Source organism: Stegodyphus dumicola, chromosome 10 (genome assembly GCF_044657685.1).
Source record: "Stegodyphus dumicola isolate Sdum_Otavi_A_Nest chromosome 10, ASM4465768v1".
NCBI lineage: Eukaryota > Metazoa > Arthropoda > Arachnida > Araneae > Eresidae > Stegodyphus > Stegodyphus dumicola.
The window spans coordinates 67822553-67844253 of NC_140777.1; the positions used below are offsets into that span (position 1 = coordinate 67822553).

At 31.9% G+C, this 21701-nt stretch overlaps 1 protein-coding gene across 1 annotated transcript; it reads left to right on the forward strand.

Annotated features, from left to right (window-relative positions):
- The first annotated feature begins 1223 nt into the window (after positions 1–1223).
- Positions 1224–20294, forward strand: Oscillin (glucosamine-6-phosphate isomerase Oscillin). Its single transcript, XM_035370795.2, has 5 exons — positions 1224–1576; positions 2827–2928; positions 3584–3766; positions 15189–15373; positions 19558–20294. Exons 1-5 carry the CDS (start codon positions 1453–1455, stop codon positions 19777–19779), a joined length of 816 nt encoding a protein of 271 aa, XP_035226686.1. The 5' UTR covers positions 1224–1452; the 3' UTR covers positions 19780–20294.
- Positions 20295–21701: the final 1407 nt, after the last annotated feature.

Below are 21701 nucleotides of genomic sequence, written 5' to 3' on the forward strand. Positions count from 1 at the left end.
GTACTATGAAGGCTTCCACCTTGTTGGTTTGTGAATGGCATATATACAGTGTCTCACAAAAGTGATGGGACACTTGTGCTTTACAAAAGGAAACTGCAATAAAATAAATTTAAAAAACATGTAAATTTTTTCGTGGCTGTTTTTGATACTTAAATTTAGTAACAATTATTACATAACATACATTTTCTCAAAATATTAAAATATTAATTTAATAAAAATACAATTGTTTAGAACGGAGCAGAAAATGGCTCACTTAAGTGATGGGACACTTACTTTTCCATCAAATATTTATCCAAAAATTTTACTTTTTAAAAGGTTTTAATATTTTGTTGGATTTCCTTTTACTTTCAAAACATGATTTAATCTTCTTGGGATGGATTCGACTAATTTTTTTGTGATTTCTGGAGTGATTTTACCCCATTCTTCTTGAAGCACCGATTTTAATTGTTGTTTTGAAGAAATGGTGTGTTTGCGAATTCTTGATTCCAATTCTTGCCAAATATTCTCTATGGGATTTAATTGTGGAGATTGTGGGGGTGTTTTTATTATTTCAGGACAGTTATACAACAGCCAGAGTCTAACGTTCAAAGCACTGTGCTTGGGGTCATTGTCCTGGTAGAATTTAAAATCGTTATGAAGGTTCAATTTTCGTGCTGAAGATTTCAAATTTTGATTTAAAATGTCAATATACTTGTACTGATCCATTATACTGTCAATAAAAACAAGATTACCAACTCCAGCGGACGACATACACCCCCATACCATAACTCCTCCTCAACCATGTTTTACTGGTGTTACACCATGTTTACTTAACTCATTCTTTTTAGAATTTAATATCAATGTTGCCAAAATATTAAAAGTTAAAATTATACTTTGTAAACAAATACTCTCACATCTAAGAGTAGGGTTATTAATAATAAATGTTATTTTAAAACATAAATGGAACATTACATTTCAAGAAATGGAATGAAATTAACCTCATTTCATTTCCAGGTTCCTTTTACAACTTAATAATCAATAAATTTGAGGTTATTTCTGAAACGAATTTATTTTTATGATTAGAAACTTCTACATTAATTGGAAGCTTTTCATTCGGCATTTTCAAGGATTCTGAAAATATTACAAAGTGAAATCGAAAAGAATGTTAAATAAAAAATAAAACAATAAATAATAATAAAAAAAAAACTGTAACTTTCAACGACGTAGGTCAATGACCTCTATTTCGTAAACAGGCGGGAGGTATATCAGTATATCTTCGTGTATTTGATTAAGATTTGATAAATCAAGGGTAAGCGGTAGCATAAGTTTTTGATATCAGTATATCCTGTCCTTTTCCTAGCTTAAATACGTGCTTTTGTAATTCAAATAATACAGATTTTTTTTTTTTAAAAAACAAAATCTCTCATAGTATTTTATAATATCGACTTGACTGATCCAGAATTTTTAAACAAGATGAAGCTCGTAATATTAGACAATTATGATGAAGTAAGTACTTGGGCTGCGAAGTACATACGGAAACAAATTCGTCAATTCAAGCCTGACGCTTCTCGATATTTTGTGCTTGGTTTACCTACAGGTAATTTTTAATCATTTCAAACGCTAATACATATTGTTACTATAGATAGGTCGAATCGGAGTTTTTTTATGTAGGAATAATAACGTACATTTAAATGCTGCTTCATGACTTATCGTAACTGTAAATTATACCTGTAATTTTTGTTCCTGTGATTTAAATCATGGATACCAATATCTGAATTAAATATATTTCTCTACTTTTCATATACTATCATGCATATGTCATGCCTGTTTGGCTGGTTATTTGCATATTATGAATTAATTTATGTTATTATTAAAATTTAATATATGAGTTTTTATAATTATTGTAACATCCTTGTGGTTCTAGACTTCTGTACTACTGGAATTTGTTACTAAAATTTTCAAATGAAGCTTCTTACCAAAATATAATTTATTCAGCACTTGATATTTCAGAATTTTAAAAGCAAGTTTTTTTGGACTATTTAAAAAAAAAAAAAAAATCATGTATCATTTTTGAGCTATGTCCATGGCAAATAATTAAAAAAAAATGATTCAACTTTAATTTTGAAACTGTATTTATAGTATTTTATTATTGATATCAGTTATATTTAATTTGTGGTATACTTATTTTTAAATTTTATGATTTTTCCCCCCAAGCAGTTATCAAATAATTATGCTATAGAGTAGAAATTTTAGTCTTCATTAAATGATTGCTTTAACTTTTATCTAATTATTAAAAGTTGCTTTCTACTTATTATTTTAAAGTATAAATTTCACACATGTTTTTCCATAATTAACTATTTCTTGAGTTTTTAGCTTTTTGTTATACATTTTTATTAGTTGCATTAATATTTTAGCACTTTTTTTAGGATTATTTTTGAGGATAAAATTTATTAAATAACATTAACGAAATTCAGATTTTATTTGCATTAATTTCATGAAAAGAAAGTAACAGTTTCAAGTACAGAATAGTCTTCTTTAGAAGGAGTTAGTGTATTTGTGCAGATTTTTCTCATTGAGAAAACTACTAATGCTGTTATCTCTCAAAATGCAATGAACTTCTAATCATTAAAGTTAAATTAAAATAAAGGTTTCATTTTATTAAAGAAATAAACTTGACCCTGGCAAATGTCAGACAAATTTTACATTTCATTTGATACTTTTGCAGATTCTAATTTTGTTTAATTGAAATCTATCACATGTCTATCTGTGTGTATTTGGGCATAAACTGTAGTAATAAATTTTTATAATTTTTTAAATTTTAAGCTTAAATATCCTATTATATTTAAGGTAGCACACCTCTTGGCACTTACAAGAAGCTGATTGAGTTTTGCAAGGAAGGAAGTGTATCATTTCGCTATGTCAAAACATTTAACATGGATGAGTACGTAGGTATGTTATTATTTTTCTAACATTCAATGACGTTTCGTTCTTCAAATTACTTACAAATAAGTTGTTAAATTATATTGTGTGTTATAAGTTGTTAAATTCTTTTCATAAATGAGACCTAATTTTATATATTAACTTAATTGCTGACTTTTTTTTTATCTGATCATAACCAAGTTTACGTACCAATTTTTCATTCCATACAACATGTAAGAAACTGTAAAATATAAAAATGTGTCCTGAGTATTCATCTGCAGCCTTTTTTTTTTTTTTTTTTTTTTTGCTGTATTCATTGCCATAGATCTCAATAAAGTTAGAGTTTTGGTAAATTTGGCAAGACAGTAAAGAAATTGATATTTAAATATTAGAGATTAATCGTAACTGCTAGAGATATCAGTTTCCACTTGACAACTGGCAAGTCAAAATGGTTACGAAATTGTTAAAAAAATTATTTAAAAATTAAAGAGTTTTTAATATGCTTAGAGTTAGCTTTCAAAACATTTTTATGTAGAAGTATGTCTTTTAATTATTACCTCAGAGCTTGAACTACTTAAAAAAAGTGACATGTTAAAATTATTTCTAAGTGCTCTGTCAATGTATTTATCTTAACATGAATACCTTACTTTTATTCATATTTAAGTGCAAATTAACTGTATTCTAGGTCTTCCAAGGGATCATCCTGAAAGTTATCATTCTTTTATGTGGAATAACTTTTTTAAGCATATTGACATCCATCCTGAAAATGTTCATTTGCTAGATGGAAATGCAAAAGACCTGAATGAAGAGTGTGAAAATTATGAAAAGAAAATTGAAGAAGCTGGAGGAATTGATCTTTTTATTGGAGGTATATAATATATAGTTTCATTTTCAAAGCTTAAGATATTTTACTGTCATTGATTTGCTTAATATTCAGACATTTAAGAGTACCTCTTTAATACCTGGGCCTACCTCTTTTGAAAAATTCATTTTGAAATTATTTCATTTTATTGAACAACCTGTTTTTGGCTGAACAAGCAAGCAAACAAACAGAACAAAAAAAAAAAAAAAAAAAAAAATTAGAGATAATTTTCATATTATCATTAAGACAAGAAAACAGTATTCTGCACTGGTTCTGTACAGTGATAGGAGGAAAATGCAAATTTTAAAAGATGTATAGTTATGGGATTTTAGCACATTTGGGGTCCCTTGTGAAAAACTATTTGATGGAAAATGCATGAATCTAAATTGGCATGTATCAAGCCACCCAGCACTCTAACTTGTTTCAAGCTATATTTTAAATCTGTATGAAAAAGAAATAAATGGGCTTATGACACTGAAGATATTGAAAAATGCTAAATTAAACTTTATACAATGAATATTGAACTAGTTTTTAAACATTTGTTTATGAAATTGCGAAGCGCTTTCATGGTGGATAAATAGTATGATGTATACACCACATGACTTCCTTTTACGGAATATTAAACTAAATGCATTTTTTCATGCATTTCATTTAAACTTATTGAATTGAATTAAATCTACTTCATTGATAGCACGTAAACCACAATAGAATAAATGTACTCTTAAAAATTCACTATATTTGTTTACCTTAACGACACTCTGGCACTAGGTTCACTTCACAGCGTTGCACGTGATTCATTTTACATCTCAGAATGCACAATAATTGTATCATCTTATAAGGTATTTCCCCCCATCTTCTTAGCATGCTTTCATGGTATAGTGTTCAGCATGCTCGGCGCGTATTCAAGAAGTCCGTGGTTCGAGTCCCAGTGAGGGCAGTGCTCATTTGTCATGTCTCCTGCTTCAAAATAACCTGATATCTGTACAGTGGTGTCTGAACTAAAAGGTGGTGGATGATGATTCTCCACCACCAGGATTTGGCGATTGGGTTCCCCTAATCCCCAGTCGCCCTTTAAAAAGGAGAGTATATAAGGTATTTCTTCTGCCTTTTTAGCATTTCTTTGTGGTGTAGTGGTCAGCACGCTCGGCGCATATTCGAGAGGTCCGTGGGCGTTGCTCATTTTTTGTGTCTCCTGCTTCGAAATAACATAATGTCTCTACAAACTGAAGAATTATCTAATTGTTGCGACATGTTCTATTCAAATACTATAATAAATCTAAGACAATGTATAAAAAAATTAAACAACAACAAAAAACAGTTTTTCACAGACGAGTCAGTATTTCTCATTCAATTAATTCAGTTCTCACTTGCGACAAGGCAAAAATACATAAAACTCAAAATATCTATATTAAAAATTACGAAGTAAATCTTAAAAAACCTATTTCCTCAAATAAATTTCAGAATGGATTAAACATGATTTAATTCGCAATAATAAAAGAAGGCATTTGTTGTTGCGAAGCTTAGTTTCTCTGGATTGGTAACAAATCCACTGTTCTGCTAAGTTTCAAATGTAAACAAATATGGCTACTACAGTAAAATAATTAGGCTTATTCGCACTCAAACAACTTTTAAATTGTTGATAATTCTACAAATATTGCACGCAAATTTGCTAAAGGCACAAAAACCTTAACCGGGAGATAAGAACAACATAATTCAATTATTTTTAAAGCAAAAAATGCACAATTTACCAACTGTGCTCACTAATAAGAACTAAAAAATAAGAATAAAAAAACTGTGCTCACTAAGCCGAGTAAAAGCCATATTATATATAGTAAAATATAAAAAATAGGACGGCTTTGTTCTATGCGAACCAGCAACTTTTAATTAACTTTCCGCAATTTAGGTCTCCTCCCTAGACCAGTACCTTTAAGAACATTCTAACCTATTACATAACCGCTACTGTAAATAATGAATGCGTGCCATTTTGAAGTCAGAAGCTCGCCTCCTGTGCTATACGTCTCGCTGCTGCTTAATCTATCTTTCCTTTGTTAGAAATAATGATGACGCATAAAGTTTAAATTGAGTCGTACTTAGTTTACACTACTATTGAATATGTGATTTGGAGAATTTCATATGAAGTAAAGCATGATGTACAGTGAAAATTGAATTAAAGCTATGAAATAAAGATGTGTAATTAAAAGCTAAATCGTCTCGTCATTTGGATTTCGCCTTACCACTCTCTGCAAAAGCAATGCCTGAACTTTGATGCCAAGCTTCATCACGACTGCCGATATCATACATCATACATATATATATATATATATATATATATGTATATTTATATACTTTTGGTTCAGCCGATTGCAACCAAAAAGGGAAGTGCACATCTTCATGTTATAGCAGGCCTATATACAAAATTTCAACATTCTGAGGCTACTTGTTTTTGAGTTATGCGAGATATATACATACATACGAATGCATATCCGTACAGACACCATGAAAAAATCTCTTCTGAATCCATTTTAAATCAGTTTTATAATTCATTTGGGGAAGCAGCGTCTTTATGTATAGATGTTACGCAAAAACATCGTTGAATTGCATTTGATAGCAGTTGAAATGGACGTTTTCATTGAAATATGGTACCCGGAATTTTTCATGACTACAATACTTCCTTTGCAGAAGGAAGCAAAGATTGCACCCAAAATACACACATGTAAAATTTTAGTGATGTTCATTTTTCCACATGCATTTTCGGCTAGAAATTTGTGTACCCAATTTTCAAAGTGTATCTTTATTTTGTCTAGAGTATTCCTGCTTTCACTGTACATTGTAAAACTAAAAAAAAAATTAATAGAATCTTTAAATACAATTGTAAAAAATATACCATTTACCTCTTCCTTTCCTATTTTGTATCTTTTTTTATATTCAAAATGTTACAAAGATTTTGTTGTTTCATGATGAGCAGCTTCACACATAGCTGAATTTTATTTAGATGTAAAAGTACTTAATTTTGGAATAAATGCATAATTTCGTTTAGGTGTAAAGTATCCAGGGCCGGATTAAGACTATTGGAGGCCGTAAGCACTTAAAAGATTTTGGTGCCCATACATATATGTTTATGCCTTTGTTCATTCATTCTCTTTCTTAGTTTGATTTAGCTACACCATCCATTCCATAATAAAACTGCCAGTGGGAAATTTTTTGGTACCTCTTTTTCTAAATATATAAGTACCTTTTTGTAGTGCCCCCTTCCTTGATGCTTTAAGCATGTGCTTATATTGCTTAATGGTTAATCTAGCCTTGCATGTGCAAATAGTGCATAATATTCTGTGTCCATATTGAAATGGTTTTCTCGAAGATTTATAATCCTATATCAACACCTAAATTTATTCCTCTATCACCATCTTGGTGTTTTAGAATTTGGTATTTTTCAGTAAGATATGTCTTCATTATATAGGCTTTGCAATCAAATTCCAGATATCTCCCCCCCCCATCCTCTTTTTCAAGTGATATAATTAAATGCATGTGTAGTAAAGGGAAATCATGCAGTTAGTATCATTATTTCTATTTAAATATAGCTGTTGTGAAATGAACTGAAGTAATAACCGGCGCGAGGCGCTGCTGCTTGTGACGTCAGCCTGCGTGCTGAGTTTGTTTTCGAATGTTTTGCTTGTAGACGAACGAAAGCTGAGCTCGGAAGAGTGATACTGTTTTGATGGAAATAAAGAATGATTTATTAAGAATTTTTTTGTCTTTATTCATAATGCACCCAGCCTCGGGTAGAGGCAGGCCCGCAACTGAACGAACTGTTTTAAATATATTTGATTTATATATTTTCTGTGTTCTTCGTAACATAGTGGTACCCTCGGTGGGACCGGGTGCTTTGAATTAGAATTTTCCGATTGAACTTTTGTTATTGAATTTCGATTTTGAATATACTTTGAAGATGGATTTGATCGCTTTAAAGGCTCAAAGAAAAGGACTTAGAATTGCGTTTTCGCAAACCTCAAGGAAAACCGAAAGTGAATTAACTAAAGAAGTAAGAGATTTGAAAATACTTTCGATTTTGAAGTGTCAACTTTGTGATAAATTCCAGAGACTTGACGTATGCCAGAGTGCTATATCGCAGCAAATTCTGCAGACTGAAGATGGAGAAAAATTATTTAGTGATGATTTTCAAGAAGCGGAGAATTATCGAGATAAGTTTCTAGAACAGTGTGCTCAAATAGATGCGGAAATACAAGCCTCTTCTCCTTCAAATAATTCCGAATCTAGGAAATTTAAATTGCCTAAAATTGAGCTTAAAAAATTCAGTGGTGAAGCTAAAGATTACCTGACTTTTTGGAGTCAGTTCCAGAAAATCCACGATGACAAAAGTATCGCCGATGAAGATAAAATGCAGTATTTATTGCAGGCCATGGAACCCAAATCGAAAGCAGAACGCCTAGTCCTTAGCTTCCCGGCAACGGCAGCTAATTATCCTAAAGCCATCGAACAACTAAAAGAGCGCTTTGGACGCGAAGATTTACTTGTGCAAATCTATGTGAGAGACTTGTTAAGCCTAGTGATGAAGAACGCTGTAACCGGAAGAGCAAAAACGGATCTACCCTCCCTGTATGATGAACTAGAAGGAAAATTGCGAGCGTTGGAAAGTTTGGGAAGAACCCAAGAAAAATATGGGGATTTTTTGACCCCCTTAGTGGAAAGTTGCTTACCAGAAGAAGTACTGATGGCATGGGAAAGAAGCAGAAATCACGACTCCATTGAAACTAAAGGGAATCGATCTTTGAAATATTTAATGAATTTCTTAAAACAGGAAGTTAAGGGGGAAGAGATGGTTCTCCTCGCAAGAACTGGTTTCGCTTCCCAACAGAACCATCGAAAGAAAGATTATAACCACGAACAGGTAAAGCAAAATGATCCCGTAACAGCATCAGCTCTAGTAAGTCTTGAGAATTCAGGTAAGAGTGTTCCGAACTGTAATTTTTGTGAAAAGAAACATTTTAGTGAAAAATGTTACTCTGCAAAAAAAATGACTTTAGCTGAAAAACAACAATTGTTGTTGAAAAAAGGTGCTTGTTTTTCTTGTCTGAAAAGAGCGAGTCATATTAGTAAATTTTGTCCTTTCAAAGGTAAGTTAAGTTGTTCTATTTGCAAAAGTTGTAATCATTTTGATGTAATGTGTAATCAAAAGCTAAAAAATAATGATCAGATAAATGTTTCAAAAGAGAGTTCTCTTTCTAACTGTAGCAGAAGCGAAACTGTATTTTTGCAAACGCTTTGCGTTCGAATTCGGTGTCAAGGTCGCGAGAAAATTATTCGCTGCATAATTGATAGTGGAAGCCAAAGTAGCTACGTTAGTGAAAATATGATGAGTCAGCTTAAAGCATCTCCACTTCGGGAGGAGACAGTTATACATGCACTGTTTGGGGGGGACGAAACGAAACCTAAACAACATGAAGTGTTTTCGGTCGAGGTCAGCAATTTAAAAGGAACATTCGCATGTAGTTTTGAGGCATTATCGGAAAAAAAGATTTGCGGTTTTATTCCTAAGGTTAAGGATAAAGAGATTTTGAATGAATTAAAAGAAAAAGAAATCGAATTTTCGGATCCATTGCGAAAGGAAATTGAAATTAACCTTTTAATCGGAGCAGATGTTATAGGAAAGTTATTGACGGGAAATTCTATTGAATTACAGTCCGGGGTAACGGCTGTCGAAACGAAACTTGGATGGACGGTATTTGGCAAACGAAATTCGGGTGAAAAGGATAATATTTTGAAAACATTTTCAATGCATGTCAGGAGAATTCCTCTGAATGAGTTATGGGAACTTGAAAAAATAGGAATATGCGCTCCAAACGAAACTGTTAAAATGAATGAAAGTTTTAATTTATCTGAATTTGAGAACAAAATGAAAATTCTTCCAAATGGAAGATATGAAGTAGAACTTCCGTGGAAATGTGATACGACACATTTAACCGATAATAAAGAATTATCCTGGAAAAGGTATCAAAAGATGATCTATAAACTCAGATGTAGTAAATTTTTCGATGATTATCAAAATGTGTTCAAAGAATGGGAAAGGTTGAATATTATTGAACGCGTACCAGAAAACGAATTGAATAATGAATGTCATTATTTGCCGCATAGGCCTGTAATCAAATTAGGAAGTGAAACCACGAAAATTCGTCCTGTTTTTGACGCTTCTGCATCTGAGAAAGGGAGACTCTCTTTGAACGAATGTTTGTGTAAAGGAATAAATCTTATTGAATTAATACCTGATATTATAGATCGTTTTAGAATGTATCCGATTGGTATTAGTGCCGATATTGAAAAGGCTTTTTTAATGTTATCCGTCGCATCTAAAGATAGAGATTTTCTCAGATTTTTTTTCCCATGCAATGAAGAGAAATTAATTTATAGGCATTGCAGAGTTGTGTTTGGAGTTTCTTCGAGCCCCTACTTGTTGAACGCATCTATAATGCATCTATTAGAAAACTGTCCACGTCAATATAGTGAAGTTGCTCAAAAATTGAAATCGTCATTTTATGTGGATAATTGTTTATCTAGTGTTTTTAGTATTGATGAACAGTTTATGTTTATTGAACATTCCAAATTAATCATGTCAAATGGATGTTTTAACTTGCGCGGTTTTGAAAGCAATGTGGCTGGTACAAATGTTGACAAACATTCAGGGGATACTTCCGTTTTGGGGGTAATTTGGAATTTGGATAATGATACGCTGAGGTGCTGCACAGACACAGATACATTGACCTGTGATACAAAAATCACAAAGAGGACAATTTTGGCAATTGTGCAGACAATTTTTGATCCTATTGGTTTAATAACGCCAACTACATTGCTTCCAAAACTGTTGTTGCAAAAATTGTGGAAAGTGAAAATTGCATGGGATGATGAATTGTCTCCGAATGATGTAAATATATTTTTGAACTGGTTTAAAGAACTTAATGTTTTGAAAGATGTTACTTTGCCTCGATACTTGTTTATCAATGACACGTCTGAACTACATGTATTTGTGGATGCTTGCAAGGGGGCGTATGCAGCGTGCGTCTTTGTTCGATCAATATTTAATTCTGAAGTAAAAATAAATCTCGTACGGGCGAAGTCTAGAGTATCGCCTTTGAAATCTTTAAGCATTCCTCGCTTAGAATTAATGGCCTGTTGTATAGGTTCTAGACTTGCAAATTCTATTATCAAAGCTCTCAGTTTGCCCGATTTAAAAGTTACCTTCTGGTCTGATTCAACCACTGCCCTTTGGTGGATAACAGAGCAAGGAAATTGGTCCGTTTTCGTCGAAAATAGGGTTAAAGAGATTCGAGAGTTGACGCGAGGTCATTCATGGAGACATATCCCAGGGAAACTAAATATTGCCGACTTGTTGTCGCGCGGATGTTTTGCGAAGCAAATGCTTCGGTCTAGATGGTGGGAGAGGTTGGTTCGTACAGTAAAAGAATTGTTAAAACGTACTTTAGGTAAAACAGTGTTATCATCTGAAGAACTTTGTACTATTATTTGTGATTGTGAAACTATAATTAATTCTAGACCCTTAACTTATGTTTCTGAAGATCCGCAAGAATTAGTACCTCTGACACCCGCCATGTTTCTTATCGAGAACAGAAATTCCAATGTTGAAGATCTTGATGAATTAAATTCGTCAAGTCTTAATAAGAGATTAAAGTATAGAACTAAATTGTTAAATGATCTGAGACAACGATTTAGAAAAGAATACCTTAGTCAACTGGTTCAAAAGCATAATGAAAAGCGATCTCGGGAACCTGTTGTAGGAGAAATAGTACTGATGGGGGATGATAACAGAAAACGTTTATTTTGGCCTTTAGCCCGAATTACAGTATTGATCCCTGGACGTGATGGAAAGATTCGTACGGTTAAACTTAAGACCCGGCATGGAATAGTTATACGACCAATACAACGCATCTTTCCTCTGGAGATACAGTCCAATGATAGAAACATAATTCCTGATAAGAAACTGGGTGCAGAGGAATCTAATTCTAGTGCTGGGTGTACGTTAAAAAAGAGTATTGCACCTGATAAAATGGTGATGCAACAATATTCCTCCTCTGGACGACTTGTAAAAGTTCCAAAAAGACTTGATCTTTTAAATAATGTTTGTTATGAGTTTGAGACTCAACCTGATCTCAAGGGGGGGGAGGATGTTGTGAAATGAACTGAAGTAATAACCGGCGCGAGGCGCTGCTGCTTGTGACGTCAGCCTGCGTGCTGAGTTTGTTTTCGAATGTTTTGCTTGTAGACGAACGAAAGCTGAGCTCGGAAGAGTGATACTGTTTTGATGGAAATAAAGAATGATTTATTAAGAATTTTTTTGTCTTTATTCATAATGCACCCAGCCTCGGGTAGAGGCAGGCCCGCAACTGAACGAACTGTTTTAAATATATTTGATTTATATATTTTCTGTGTTCTTCGTAACAATAGCAGTACTTTGATTTCCGATATGTATGTGTTTTTGAACTTTTGTGTCACTCAGCTTCACAATTTTTATGTATGTCTCTGTAACTTAATGCTTATTTTTTTGGTATTTTTAGTTATTGTAGAAGTTTTTGGTAAATTCACTTTGATATTTCAAAAATAATGAAGATTATATATAAAAGGAGCAAATCATTTTTATACATGAAAATTTAAATTATGGAAGACTATGTGTAAAAGGAATAAATCTTATTAAATATAAAAACCAAATTATGTATGTAAGGCCTCTATGCCATTTGATATATCTGCATCAAATTTGTCATGTTTGTGAAAAGAGATTTTTCTCTCGACTGAGATTCCTGTATGTCACTTTCAAACACCTGCTGGGTAGGGAATCGCCATGGCTAATAATAATTGCATTGATTGACACTAGCTGTGAGAACACTTTCTGCTCTTGAGTAGTTGTGCAGGAGTAATATTTTTCTGATCTAAACAATAAGGCCCCAAGACATATTTGTTTTGAGTGTGATGTTGCTATATATATATGTAAGATAAAAATATATGAATCAGAATTATAATATAACTAAAAACATTAATTCTTCCTCTCTATTCTAAAATCGTAATAACTTCTCTGCATTGCATCATTTCTAGATCACTCTATGGCCCGCGAAGCTCTGATGACGTAATAATTGTAAACCAAAACTTTTCTCCTCGCGTGCTTCCATCTTTCATAACGACGCACTTCAGCTTTGCTCTTTACTCTGCTAAGATGTAATTTCGCTGGCTTGCTTTCTATCTTAACAATATATAAAAATGTAAATCTTGTGTGGAAAGGCACGACTAGTGCCAAGTGATTGTGGCCACAAATATCATTTGGAAATAAAAATGGAATTAAAACTGCTTCGACTGCCAAGTTCTTTAGATATTACCAAATTAGCATTACTAGCATACTGCGCAATCAAAATTCTTCTTCAATATGGGTTTAACTACGCATCTACAGTGTTCCGTTTTTTCCTTTGTGCTTTAATATGACATATATATATATATATATATAAGGCATAATGGGAAGAGGAAAATAGTTAGATTTGGAAGAAATTCAAGTAACATAGCAAATTGCACTCTTCTTTAACTCATTTGATCCAGGATATTACTTTTTGCTGGCTATTGTTATTACAGCTGTTTTATCAAAATTAAAATTTGAATTTCTGATTGTGTCAAAAAGACCTTCAAATTCTGGAGCTGTAGCAAAATCAGCAAAGCATATTTGGTACGTGCATTCTGAAATAGCCTTGTCATGAGAAAACAGTGTTAGTGCATTTCGGGTTTAAGAAAGTGTGATTACAGAATTAGGTTAAAACAGCAACTTAATTTTGGCATAGATTTATGAATAATAAAGAAGGTGAAATTCCCCAATTAATAGCATTTGTGAAGAATGTGATAATCAGTGAACATGATATATTGAAATTTTTCATTGTGATGACGATGCTGCAATCAACAGTCAAGTAGGGAAGGGCAAAATCAGTGGTATAGTTTTAAATCCAGAAAATATTGCTAACAAAACTAGCAAAGAGATTTTTTAGAATAAAAAGATTTCAATTTATAGTTTAGTGGGTTCGCAATAACAGTACTTGAACAACTTTCTAACTGAACCAGAAATCATGTCTGTCTATAAAATTAAGGAGAAAGTAGCACAAAAAATGAAACAGCTTTAACCACTTAAATGTCACCAATCGAACATGTTGGGATGTGATTGGATGCCGTTTGCAGACTCTGCCCCTGCCTTGTTCAGAAGACGAACTGTGGCAAATGGTTGAAAGGGAATGAAGAGCCATTCCTCAGGACAACGTCCGCACTCTTATTGACTCTATGCCTAGATGTGTTTTTTCATGCATGGCTGTCCGAGGTGGTCCTACATCCTACTGAGTCGACTCCGTTCTCGCTCTGTATTCTATCATTTTGAAATAAAGGTCACTTATTGCTGCGTGCTGTCTCTGTCTTTTTTCCAGATTTCATCACTTTCTGACCACTCCTTCTTGGTGTTGCATTTTCAATGTTGAGCAGTTGTATGTATTATATGACAATGATTAAACAAATTTTACTTTAATTCTACTTTATTTTTCATAATTATGCCAATAATCGTACTTTTCAGGTGAGTAACAATTGTTTATCAGCAAATGTTATAAATTTTAAGATTTAATTTATGCTGAGTGATTAAGGAAAATATTTTCTGAGATTTCTGTGAAGAATTAGCCACTGTCAGAATTGACAATTAAAATGGTACTTTCTGATGTTTGTCTAGGCAATCATGGCTTGTAATCGGCTGAAAAAGGGCCACAACATTACATCGTGGATATTCTGGCAGGCAAGCGAGATCTTCAGCATTCCATTATTTTGTCTTAATGTTATCCAACAATTTCAACTGATGTCTTTGTTTCATAGATTGTTTTATGTTTAGCTTTATTAAGTAATATGACATATTTGAGTTGTTGACAATGTGGAATGTATATTTATGAATTACATATGGCTATATAGAAGGGAAATTAATTTTTATTTTAACTTAATTCCAGTAATTGCAAAATATATACAGTATTTTTTTATAACTTTCATTGTATAATTTTTTTTTAATACTGTGTTCCTATATAATATTTTTTTATACTTTTCTGTTAATTGGATGCCATTTAGCTTCAGAGATAAAGATAGACACAAAATCTAATGGGATAGTGGCAACCCTAATGATATGTAAAGTTTCAAGGAAAAAAGTGAGCTTGTAATAACATTAATGCATCATATAATGCACATAATGTTTAATGTGTACACATTAAACATTACACAGCTATCCGTGATTCAATATAAGCAGGTTACCACATTTGGTTGCATATTTGGTATCTGGCATTCTGTTAACAGAAAAAAAAAATTTTTTTTTCATAACAGAATCTTTATCATAATGTTTATTAATATATTTTAGGTATTGGACCTGATGGTCACATAGCCTTTAATGAGCCAGGTTCCAGTCTTGCTTCACGTACCAGGCTAAAAACATTAGCAGTTGACACCATTGAAGCTAATGCACGTTTTTTTGGCAATGATTTATCAAAAGTTCCTCATGAAGCACTTACTGTTGGTGTTGCAACTGTTATGGCTGCTAGAGAGGTATTTCATTTTTCATTCACCTCTTATAATTTTATATGAGTTATTGTGAAAATTATATATAAGTAACCAGTTATAATAATTATTTTAATTATTATTATTATAATGGAAATTTTTAGTAAGATCACAGTTTTCCTATAAATATTTATGAAAAGCAAAAACACTTTACAGTAATGGTGGTAGAAAAGATTGAAATTAAAAAGGTAAAAGCAAAATGCGTGATTTCTTATTTTGTAGCAAATTTGTTGTATTTACTTAAAATTTGTATATTACACATATAAAAGTAAAAATAAGTACAGTACAAAGTCCGTAATCCAGACATCCATTATTCTGAATGATCTATAATCTGGATCTCAAAGCCACAAACTTTATGCATGCGCGTAAAGAATGTGCATACATGACGCATGCGCGCGTTGAAAGAAATGTTTAATAAAGTAAACAAGTAAATATTAAGCTTTTTTTGTAAAATTTGATACCCTTTAGATCATAATTACTCTTTATTTCATAAATTATGGTTTCATATTTTCATTTGTATAATTTCTGCATGCCATCTTACCAGATCTAAATTGATTATCTATAATCCGGAATCGCCAAAGTCCCGACGAGTCCGGATTACAGACTTTGTACTGTATTAATGTTCTACATAAGAGACACAGATGCCAGTATATGAAATTGCTTATAGATTTAATCCTATGGAAGTGGTTTTAGCAAAGACAGTAGTGATAGTGTATTAAGAATACAGGGAATTTATTTTGGAAGCACTTATTAAAGCAAAACAGCTGTGCTTTTTTAAGCATAGAAGATTTTTAATCTAGTAAAACAAATAATTTTTATTGTCAATTGTATATGTAAATAAAGTGTGATTGGTTATTAACCCATGAGTACGTGCACCAGGTATTTCATACCCAGGCACATATTCTTTGTCCCTTATCTCCAAACCCCTTTCCTGGAAATGGGCGAAACCTTTTGTAGCTGATTTCAAGATCGCATTCTTGAAGCTGGGAAGTCCGTGGAGGGATTCTTCGAATACTTTTCTAGCATTTCTACCATTTGGGTATGTGACACCCACATGCTTTCTCACTTCTCTCAGATTTTCACTTTCTTAATTAGTCAGCATGGCGCGCCATCTAAGTTATGATAAAGAAACGGAACGTTTGAGAAATATGCTAGAAACCATTTCAACAGATGATGAGTTGTTTAAGCAAAGATTAGGTCAAATGTTGAAAATTATGCTGGTAAAAATAGCATGTTATGGAAGAAAAACAAATTTCAAATTAATGTTAGGACTAGTTCTAGAAATATTATCTTCAAAATTCCAGGAAATATTGATTATTCAAAAGATATATCAACACCATTGGATTACTGGTCTCTGCTCATTGACAAAGACATGATAGAAATTATAGTTCAATGTACAAATATTTACATTAATTCCATTCAGGAGGGGTTTCTACGTGAGCGTAATGCAAAGAAAATGGATGAATATGAAATCAAAGCAATTTTGGGTCTTATGTATATATGTGGTGTTCATAAATCCTCTTATGTCAGTGTAAAAGATCTGTGGGCAACAGATGGAATTGAAATAGATATTTTCCACAAAACAATGTCTTGCAAGTGATTCCTTTTCCTACAAAGATGCCTTCAGTTTGATAATATCCGAGATCGTCTGAGTAGAAGAAATGTGGATAAACTCGCTCCCATAAGACAGTTTTTTGAAAAATTCATTGAGAACTGTCAGAAAGCCTACACTGTAGGTGAATTATGTAACAACTGATGAAAAATTAGAACTATTCAGGGGACAATGTTCATTAAAGCAATACATGCCAAATATGGCATACAAATATTTGCACTGGTGGATTTCAGAGTGTTTTATACATGGAAAATGGAAGTATATGCCAGCCAGCAGCCAAAGGGGCCGTTTCAATTTGATAACAATGTAAGCACTATTGTAAAGCATTTGATGGGACCATTGTACAATTCTGGACGGAATTTGACTGTAGATAATTGTTATATGGGATATTAGCTACTTCAGGCCCTACTAAGGAAGAAAATAACTATAGTCGGAACTGTGAGAAAGAATAAGAGAGAAATTCCACCGGATTTCCTAATGAAGAAATGTGAAGCATATTCTTCAATTTTCAGTTTTCAGAGAGAAACAACAATTGTTAATAATAAATAAAAATTGAAAAAAAAAAAAAAAAAACCCACTGGATTACTAATAAAGCCAGAGATTATTTCATTTTATAATCTAACCAAAGAAGCAGTAGATGAAATGGGAGCAGCATATTACACAGTTAGAGTATCGAAATGGTGGCCTATGGTGATTTTTTTCTCGATTTTAAATGTTGCAGCAATTAATGCATGAATAATCTTACTTTCTACAAAAGAACCACCAACTCAGTTTATAAACAGGCATTCTTTTATCAAACCTTTAGGATTGAAGTTAGTGAAAGATTGCTCAGCAAATCATGCTCCCTTTGAAACTAAAAGAAAAAATAGTTTCAGGAGATTGCAACATGGAACCACCCTCTAAAAAGATAAAAACATTTACAGAAGATGCACTGAGCGCCCTAAAAACAAGGACAGAAAGACACGGTTTTTGTGCGAGAAATGTAATATCAGTGTTTGTATGGAGCATATGTGTTAAATCTGCCAGATATGTGCAAAATAATTGTAAGTTAAGTACTTCATTTATTGTATTCTTTAAAATATTCTAAAGTTCATTGTTTTTAATATTAATCCATATTTATATCATTAATGCAATTTAAAATGTGTTAATTGCTTTAAGGTATGATATACCCAGTGCACCTTCTCATGTTCGTAAATTTGGGCACGTGCTCGCAGGTTAAGTAAAGAGGCATCAGTTCCTTTAAAATTCTGCAGGAAGAATTAGCGCAACTTTTGCAGGTTCTCTGATAACTTTCATGGTTTGATGGTAGCCAACATTTGTAGTCAACAGGATAATACGTAAATATCATTGTGCTAGGTATGACTGAAGTTGGTGCTGAGTATAATATTGTATTCTTTCAAGATAAAAGGTATTTTACCTTACAGTAATATACATGAAAGTAACCACAAAATGTAAATGCAATCAATAAAGAAAACATTCAGATGTAATATTAAAAGTTGCATTTGAAAGTATGGATTCAGATTATAATTCGGTTTTCTGCTTCCTAGCCACCATTTCTAAAAGCAGTGTGATTTGTTTATTTTTGGCAAGAGAAAATTGTATTTACTTAAAGAAAGGATCTGTATATTAAATGATATAAGAAACAAATGAAATTGTCCACAAAATTATTGACTGAGTTAAATTGTCTGTGGGAGGTTATAAGTAGGGTTGGTTTTTTTCAGTTGGTCCATAAGCTTGACAGTTATTCATGAGAACAGTGGTTTTCTTTCATGGTAGTTGGTATAAGACAAAATTAGCTAACCTTGTAGTATGCAATCTATCACTTTTAGTTATTTATTTTTTAGGTGGCACCACTAAAACTGGATTTTAACCATATCATTTTTCCCTATTTTTATCACAAGTTTGAGTATGAAGTTACTGAATTCTTTTACTTTTTGAAGCTATTATGATTGAATTATGATTATGAAGCTTCTGAAATTTACTACAGATGCATGATGGAGAACCATAGTGCAGCTGTTTTTTGTCATTTTTGATTTTTTAAAAAGTTATTTAGATCACTGAGACTGAACTGAGAAGCATCATTGATATGTCACGGAAGCATGGAGATATGTTAATAAAAATGATGATTTTTTTTTGGCCATGCTATGTGACATATGTATATGACTGATAAAACTGGCCCTTTCAATGGCCACTCCTTTTGTTTTGTAAAATTGGAAGGAATTTAAACTTAATGGGTTATTAACGTAATCATTTCCATTTGCGTATTCTCAATTCTTTGCATTTACTTTCACATTTAAAAATACTATTCTAGTGGCACCATCCTAAAAATGTCTAACTGAAAAAGGTATATCATATACTACTATCATTACCCAGAGTTACCATAATTATGACAGACATCTTGAAATACCTTCATGTTTTATGCTGTGCTTTAATGTATTGCAGTTCCCAGTTGTTTCTATTTATTCTTGATATATATTTATAACAAGTTGATTTATAATAGATGATAAATGCTATTTTTTATGTATTTTATTGAATATAATTATTGAGCTTTACATTACAGGTGATGATTCTAATAACAGGATCTCATAAAGCACTAGCTCTGTCAAAAGCAATTGAAGAGGGTGTTAGTCATATGTGGACAGTTTCAGCTTTTCAGATGCATCCCAAAACAATATTTATTTGTGATGAAGATGCTACTTTAGAATTAAGAGTAAAAACTGTTAAGTATTTTAAGGGCTTAATGCGAGTTCATAATAAGCTTATTCAGCTAGAAGATGAATAAATTACAAATTAATTTTATACTTAAGTTACAGAGTATTTCTTAAGATATTAAATTATGTTGTTTAAATATACTGAAATATATGTGTGTTCCTATTGTGCATTTAAAAATATATTACAATAATATTTTGTTGCAAGATATAACTTTCATGTTTCTCCACCCTGTTGTGTCATGTGCTTTTTTAATGTAAAGGAAAGATTGTAATTTGAAGATAAATTATTGTGTTAAAAAGCTCATTTTTTTTCTCATTTTTGATTTTTTTTTTAAAGTTATTTAGATCACTGAGACTGAACTGCTCAATCATTAAAGGTGCTATATAAAGCTGTTAAACAGGGTTGTTGAGTAGCATAGATAACCGGCATAGGTTATCTATAAATGTTATAGATTTGAAAATTGTTCCTTTCATGTTCAAACTATGTACTGTTAGCATGAAATTATTATTTTAATGTTCATGAAGGTGGTGATTTTGCTAATAATTATTTGGTATGTGAAATAAAATGCATTTTTGTATTTGGTAATACGTTAATATGTTTAATTCACACATGTAATAATATTGGGGTTTCTATCTATTTGCATTAACCCTTTGCCTTAAAACAACATGTGGGAGACATGTTGTTATGGCCAAAAGTGAGAACCACGTATCAGACATGTCATCTCTTTCTTGTGCCTAAAATGAGAACTTTGTATCAGACACATGATTATTTTTGCATTATTGTTATTATTTGTTACAGCTGCAGTATAAGAACTGGTTATTTACTATTAGGCCTAGTTGTATAGGTTTCTGAATTAACACTTGGTGCTTAAATTTTTTTTTTTTAATTTTAAAATTAATGCTGAAAAGGAAAATTGATACTAATAAGGCTGCTGGGAAGTGTCCTGGTTACACTTTAGAAAGTGAAACAGATTGTGAAACCAATTTGGATATATCTGATGATAGTGTAGTTTATTTCGTAAAAAAAGGTGCCAAATTTATTTAGTGATGAAAGCAATACTAATGATGAAGAAAATGTCAGCAATCAATTATCAGAACAGTGGATTTCAATAAAAAAATAGTCAACCCAAAATGAGAAATATACAGAAATTCCTGGCATAAAAGTAACATCTGTAGGTCATTAGAATGAAGATAGTGGAAAGCTAGACATTTTTTATGCAATAGTTGACAATCGTTTTGGAAAATTGTTGTAACAAAAACAAATCACTTATGCAGAGCAATCTATAAGCAATGAAAGTAGAAAAAGAAAATTGACAAGACTTGGGGTTTTGTAAATTGGGATGAGATGAAAATATACTTTACACTGTGTATTATAAAGGCAGAAGGTACAAAACCAAATACTATTCAATTGAATTTGACTAAAAGAAGAGATTCAGAAATACCAGTATTTCGAAAGACTACACTAAATTTTTTACAAATTTCTAGATGTTTACATTTTGCAAATAACAATATAGCTGATAATTATGATTGAATGAGTAAAATAAAACCTGTTGCAAGTTTTTTCAATCAAAAATTCAAAGAAATATATATTATAGAAGAGGATATCGTTATTGATGAATCCCTAATGAAATTTAAGGAATGTTTATCACATAAACAGTATAATCCGACCAAAAGAGCCAAATTTGGCATAAAGTTTTGTAAACTATGTGAATCGGCATCAGGTTGTTATCATTTTAAAATATATACCAATAATAACAAAACCCTGAAGATAGCACGTCTGAAATGTTGTCATGGAATTAATAAACTCGGTATTACATAAAGGACACACTCTATACTTAGATGACTGGTACTCTTCCCCACAATTATTTTTACGATGAATCAAAAATGAAATGAATGCAATTGGCATATTACGTTCTAACAGAAAAAATATGTTCATTGATTTTATGAAAGAACAATAAGGAAAGGTGAATGCGAAATGAGATCTAGCAATGGC

What these genes read in the sequence shown, in the direction of transcription:
- Oscillin (XM_035370795.2), top strand. Translation starts at nt 1,453, where the DNA reads ATGAAGCTCGTAATATTAGACAATTATGATGAAGTAAGTACTTGGGCT. An exon ending in TAACATGGATGAGTACGTAG is followed by an intron (nt 2,929 to 3,583) that starts GTATGTTATTAT and finishes ACTGTATTCTAG; the next exon opens with GTCTTCCAAGGGATCATCCT. An exon ending in AATTGATCTTTTTATTGGAG is followed by an intron (nt 3,767 to 15,188) that starts GTATATAATATA and finishes AATATATTTTAG; the next exon opens with GTATTGGACCTGATGGTCAC.